Genomic DNA, 7256 nt, shown 5'->3' with positions numbered 1-7256 from the left:
TGGGATATATAAAACGCAACTTCAAACAGTGCATTTACATGCGGTGGATGCTTGATCAGATTAACAGGCATTCAAAAAATTTATGAATGAAATAAATCAGATCAACAGGAAAGAAAAAGCAGGCATTCAAAAAATTTATGAATATTATAAATGCACACAAAGAAGAAGAATTAAATAAAACAGTCATGCAATATATGCATTAATTGGTAATTGAGATTTTTACTATAATAACAAAGCATCACCAATGTAGGCGGTAAAGGACGCAGATCAGCGATGTGTGATGTATCACGCGGGGCATGATGAGGGTTCAAACCTGCCGAGATGGGCATGATATTATAGGATGGTCTATACCACTGGTCCAAACGGCGATATATTGGTTGAAATATACAACGTAAAGTGACAAAGTCTTCCAATTTTCCTCGCGGATTTTCACGTTCTAGCACTTCTTGGTGTAGTTCTTTCGCGAAAAAGGAAGGAACGAGTACCTACGGTGTCTAAAGATCACAATTAACGAAAGTCAGGACCGGCAGATATTTTGCTTTGAATTTATAACAGCAATGCACATATCATGTTCCTTCGTGAGTACTTACCAAATCCAAAATTACAATCTCGAACGACCATAGAACTAGATATCTGCATGTATATAGATGCGTTTATACATATGTGTTTTACCAGAGCTTGTTTTGTTTTTATCAATTAATATTAGTTTTATTATTATGTTCATATAAGTTTTTATTTAGATTTAAGAAAATTTCTCATTTTAACACTATTGCCAAAAGCAATGAGGCGAATGTACTGCGAATTCAGAAATGTTTGTTGCACGTACCTTTATCACATCAGACACAATTCTTGAAAATATCTTAAATACATAACCTTCAGTTTGTCAAAGCAATCGGGACATCTTTTGCTTTAATTTTCTTATAGAGGACAATCAATACAAAGGAAGTACACACAATTTTTTTTTATTGTTTCACCTTTTGAAAACCTTAGCATGAAGTTCAATGTTTCAAAGTTTTCCTTCTGCATTACACGAGAAGGGCGAACTGATGTCCTTTGCAGTACATGCAAATCCATGTGACCCGCGCTGGTTTTTACAATGTATAAAGTTGTCCTTGCGGGTAAGGTCGCGAGTTCAAATCAAGTCGCGTGACACTCGAAACAATACAAAAACAAAAGAAAGGCATTTAAGAGGGATCGAGGGTCGTGGCCATTTTTAGACGATATTGATCTCATTAAAAAGAAGAGCTGTATATAAAGATGTAGGAAAATACTCAAATTTCAAAGCAAATATATATATAAGAAATTTTTCTTTACAAAATAAAAGTTTATTTCTGTTAAAAAACATCATCCATGAAAAACCGCAAATACAGTCAGTTTAATTCGCGAATTCAGTCTGTTTAATTCTTAAACTATAATAGATTGTTGTAAAGAAAATACCCATTCTCATTCCTTGCAGAGAATAGTAAGCGCAAATTATTATTGCAAATTGAATATGTCAAGATAACAAAATGCCTTTGTTGGGTCTGGAAACTAATAAATCTGAAATTTAATGTGGTTATCTCATTCCATTATTAACGTGCATGACTCTCTAGGACTGATTGCAGAATTCAACGGCAATTGTGCGAAAGTGCAAAACGCTTCATGTTAATGCACAAAAACCCTGCCAAGGAAGATTAACAGTGTTGTATTTCGTGAAGCATTCTCTACAGAACTGATCACCACCTCTTAAACTCGGTGACAAATACCGTTATCTCTTCACAAAACCAGATTGAATGCTAATTGCACGCAACACAATCGGACAAGATGTTTGCCTTTAATCATGTTCTTATCCCCTGCAAATCGTCAGAATAGGCTTATTGACATGTAATACCGCGATAGTCATCTTTTTGTCCAATTCCTTCCAAATCTGGCTTCTTGTTAGCACATTCAACGACCAAAAAATCCGGCGTAGGGTTTAATAACATTTTTCTCATAAGACACTGTAGAATTAGCGATATAACGTGTCGTAATCTTTGACATAAAGGCAAAGCTGACAAAGTTTCCTCGAGCAAAGGGACATCTGCTTTAAATATTTGAAATCGTTTTGCAGATTGAAATCGATCATGATCTTGCAGGAATTCGAAGCAGTGCAAACGTATGATAGATTAGGGAAAGGAATTCACTTAGTGGCGTTGGGTTTTCTGTAATTCTCCTACGGACTCTTAGGTCAATTAGCAACTCTTATAGCTTATATTAATCTTGCTTTTACTGGGTGGCCCTATTGCTTACATATGCACAGATTCGCATCCCCTGGCTTCGAGGCATACGTGATTTGACTTTTATGACTTTACGCTTGTGGAATAAGCAATGAAAACGACATAAAATTATTGCTAATTGAGGCTTAATTTGATATCCGGAACGATAGAGTCTATCCGTGACTTGAAACGATAATCCCTATACACCATCACATGGACACTGTAGTGAAAAAATGCAGTCTCTTTTTCGCTATCTCCCGGATAATGATATTTTGCGCATTTTTAAGTACAATGTCAGGAATCAAGATTGTTTTTAAAAAAATCCATTAGCATTTAAAAAACAAAGGATTAAAAGTGTCATAAAGTTTTCGTTTCACCATTTTAGAAATGGGGCGAATCAAGAGAGGAGAAATTTCGAGCTTAAACCACACAACGTCAAAATCCCGTAAAAGTGAAATCTCTTCTCATGCCCTTAGTTAATTATTCTTTTTAATTACAAAGTCTGGTCTAGTTCTTCTTTCCTAAAACATTTATCATACATTACATGTCATATGATGACGTCATTGGTGCTTTGTATCTGTACTTTCAGAAGTGGAACAAGTAAACAAACTGAACATTTTCAAATTCCTCATTTCAAGAAAAAAAATAAATGGAAAGATATTGTATTCTATCATAAAATACGAATTTCTATTTTTAAACAACACGATGCCACATCAATTCAAATGATATCAGAACACTCAAATGTGCAAAGGTAATTTTTACAGGTCAAAACAACTTTTCAATGATGAACAGTATGCAAAATCCAATATGTATTGGTAAGTTAACAGGTTAACAGCAGAAGTCAAGACACTTCCATGTGCAAGAACAGCGAGTCATTACCAGAAAAGAATGCATAACAAGCATTTCCACTTTATGTAATAATGAGCATAAACAATGCCAGGCCTCATCTGCACACCTTCAATGTTGAATGCTTTATTTCTGGGTTAAGTCAGGTAACTATCCATTAAATCTGTCTTCCATTAATGAAGCAAACATGTCTTATAAAAAACCATACTGAAGAGATAGAGTGAAACAAATGAAAAGTAAAGTTTAGAACTCACTCAGTCGAAATGCCAACATTATACACTTCATGTCTGGAAACTTTGGAAGTTCAAATCAAAATCACAACTGCCTGTATTTTAAATCCTTAATACCACACAAAACAGCCAAGGTTTATTAGATTAATTTTTTATTTCTCTCTCAACATTTACAACTGTGTCAGTTTCAGTTAACAAATACAGTATTGTGCAGGTAAGTGTCCAGAAAACATGATAACCAAAGGTTTTCACACATTTTCATATTTTGCCTTTATTTCTTTTTTTTCCAAGCATTTTTGCAATATGCTGACTTGCAATGCATTCTTTTTTTGAAATTTTTAAAAATTTTCCCCATTTTCATTAGCCTCTTGCAATATGTCACATGTATGAGACATCATACAGGCATTGCAATGCTTAATGGTTGATTTTTTCACAAAACTGCCTCTTATTTTTTTTTTTTGGGGGGGGGGGGGGTGAGTGTTAAAATTCAATCTCAAACTTTTTGCATTTAGTTAACATGATGAAGCTTGGTTTTCCCCCTTGTAATATAACTACTACACACAGGCAAAGTCTATGCAGGCATTTCTTGTATGCAATTTCTTCAGGATGCTGCATCACTGCTTTTCAACAACCAGTATTGGTGCAACTTGTCTAACCATTTCTTCCAGTAGTACTGGCATTTGGCGGCGTCCAGGAAGTGAATGTGGGCAGGGTCTCCGTTCTCATAGGCCACCACCAAAGCTGCACTGTTCACCTGGGGAATCTGCAGAACAACAGACACAAGTTTAACAGAAAACGCAATATGTAAAATTTCGAGGACTAAGTATGCTTGCCAATAAAATAGAGCCACGAAAGTTGAGAACATCCTTTCTTTGTGTTTCTTAGTTGGTCTGTTCATAAGATATTTTGGTAACAAACATATTTATTCAAAGAAACTTATTTCAAAGGTGAAAAAATAATGTTGATTTCCAGATGCCATGAATTTGAAACAGACTTTGAGAGCTTTGTGTTGTTATAATTTTTTGTAAACATTGAATTTGAACTCAAAGCAACAACAATCAAAATTGCAGACAGACTGTATAATAAGAAGCACATTGTTTCTTTACAAGTTGTATATATTAACTAATGACACAGAATAGAAGGAGAAGCACAATGTTTCAGCTTGCTTAAAATTTAAAAAAATTCTGCTGGTAATGTGGTAACAACATTTCATCTATTTTCCTTTGGGCATTAATGCATTTTTCCTTTAAATTCAACCATGCCCCTCACCCCCCTCAAAAATATTGATTTTTGTTGTTATTTAAAAAAGTGTACAATATTAAAAAGGATCACTTATTTTTTTTTAATATTTGAAAAGGTCCACAAATACATGTATGCCATGAAAACTGACTGGGAGTATTAAAAGTGGCATCAATAGACCATGTCTCCATGTACAGCATGACAGATTGCTTCTCAGAGCCTAGACCACATAGTTCAAGAGAATCAGTTCCCATGTACTCTTCACTGGAATAATTGCATGTCATGTATTGTCATACATATTCATGTTGTATGTCAGCTATTTTTGGTCATGCCAGGGAGAAAATGGTTTTTATTTACACAATGAGCTAAATTTGCAACTCCCATGTGTTCAAAATACAAACAGAAGGTAGTTTAACAGCAAGACGGCAATGGGATACACAAGAACACCAGAGAGAAACAAATTACATGATGACAAAATAATAGCTGGTGTAGAATGAACATTTACCACTAAATCATTGCAGGGGACAGTTTAAGTGGAAGAGGAAGATTTAACCCCATTATAGAATGATAATGCAACAAGAGTCCCATCAAAATAAAGTTTATTAACCTCCCTAAATGACATTTTAAAAGCTGAGAAGAGAAATAGGTTTAAAAGATTTACAAGTGCAAGGTATTTAATACACTATTACCAGACCTTAAAAAGGTACAATGGTACTTTCCACGTGTACATAAATGCTATATCACAAATCTATTTACATGGTATTTACATGGTATTAGAGGAACAGACTTCAATGCAAACATTCATATCAAATCTTTTTACTTTTATTTCCAATTCTGTAATGATGATGAATTAAAGTTGATGGTTCTGGGTTGTAATTTTTTTAAGAAAACAAATGTTTTTCCAACTGTTCTGTGTGATTGTGTCATTGTTTCCCCCCTAAAATGAAATAGTTTTGTCAGCATTGTAGATGGTTGTGGGTTTAAACAGTTTGGTACAGTCCTCACCTCATTTGTTCGAATGCTTTAGATGGTACGGAGTATAAAGAAATATTGCAGAGTCATTATCATGCTGAAAAAGGAATACGAAAAAAGGAGAAAGCTGCGGTTTTGTATAAAATCGATACACCACAGACTGCAGTGATGGGGGGTCCTGTGTGGTCTACTTGCCCATTAATTCCAACTCAAGAATTTCTTTTTTCAACAACAAGAAAATTAACTTCTCTTCATTGAGCATTCAACAATTCCACCTTTTGTGCAACACAAGACATTTTAATGACTGCTGTGGATTAGTTGTTAATCCTTTAAGATCCCAAACAGATATTCTGTGACAATTTTCTTCCCCAGAATCCAGTATCATTGTGAAATACCATGTATATAGTTTTGGGGTACAATGAAGAGAACAACACCTCATAGTTATATGCTAGTGATCCAATGTAAAAACATAGTCTTTCTCGTTATCCTCTGAGATCTTGATAACACTAATAGGTGTAATTCAGACTGATAGAAGCAATATTTTATAAGCCTACAATAAAACTTAAGTTGCAACAGGAAATATCTAAACTTGCAATGAACCACAATCAACCAGATAATAAAAATCATAGTGTGATTTATTGCAAGCAAACTATTTGGGTGTCTGAAAAAAAAAAGTGTCTGCAGTTTTATATATCCTTTAGCTACAATCTCAATCCCTTTATGATTCCATTTATTTCTCAGGATTGTTCCGAGACATTCTGGCAGAAGAGAAACTTTTGTAGCAGAATTGCAATATCAAATTGCTGTTCTAAATCTTTCAGTGTTAAGGTCAAGGTGAGTTTCATTTCAAATGCCAAAGAAAGTTTTTATCATATTCAATTTCTCTACACTTTGCTGGTCAGTTCCTGAAAGCAATTTCATCTTTCCCACAAATGCTAAAGTAACATGGAAATATTAAGGTCGTTAAATTTTAAAGTTCATGGCCAAATTTTGAAATTCTACAAATTTACATATAGCAACTTATTTTTGGACTTTACTTTTTATCTTACTCATGAAAAATACAATTAAACGTGTTCAGTATGAATCACATTAAACTGAGTAAGATATTTTGACTCATAAGCCAGGGAGTTTTAGGGAAATCTACCTTTGAAAAAAATTTAAAGGTATTTCTTACATTTTAAATCATTCTTTTTGCATTCCAAACTCTTCTTTAACCAATAGTAAATCATTAATTAACAACAAGCAAATTCTGTCACTAAATGGTTACATTTCTATAAAAGCAGCTTAGTACTTTACAAATGAAGACCTTTAAATCTCATTCAGCTGATAGTCTTGAGTGGCACATTTTGAACCTGTCCAGCAAGAATACACAAAAATATCAAGGCAAACTTGTGAACTTCATTTACATAATCTTGTTGATTTACTTGAATTCTGTTTACACACAATTGCCAAAGTGATAAAATCTGTCAAGATCTCTCCTGGGGGGAGATCCCTTATCACAGGAGTTATCTGCCCCTATCAGATTGGCATTGTCACTATTTCAGTGTTTCACTGAGTTGACTTCCTCACCACAAGGTCAGGCGACACAGGGGCACAAGTGGGTCTCTCAAGGTAAACAGCCCCCACTGCACACAGATGAAGAGCCGCCTCTCCCCCATACTGAGAGTGTCAACAATATCCCCATTCAGAAAATTTTTCAGATAAATTTCCCCCCTTTAAATCTACTTTTAATTAA

General features: G+C 34.4%; 1 protein-coding gene across 1 annotated transcript in view; it reads right to left on the bottom strand.

Moving 5' to 3' along the window:
* Positions 1 to 3779: 3779 nt before the first annotated feature.
* Positions 3780 to 7256, bottom strand: part of LOC128176199 (uncharacterized) — a 36665-nt gene continuing 33188 nt past the window's right edge. Inside the window, exon 5 of the mRNA XM_052842342.1 lies at positions 3780 to 4073. Within this exon, the coding sequence (XP_052698302.1) occupies positions 3912 to 4073 (162 nt within the window). The 3' untranslated portion in view covers positions 3780 to 3911. The remainder of the gene's footprint in view (positions 4074 to 7256) is intronic.

This window comes from Crassostrea angulata, chromosome 3 (genome assembly GCF_025612915.1).
Source record: "Crassostrea angulata isolate pt1a10 chromosome 3, ASM2561291v2, whole genome shotgun sequence".
Taxonomy (NCBI): domain Eukaryota; kingdom Metazoa; phylum Mollusca; class Bivalvia; order Ostreida; family Ostreidae; genus Magallana; species Magallana angulata.
Note: the sequence above shows the minus strand (reverse complement) of the source record. Positions and strands in the feature narration are given on the sequence as shown.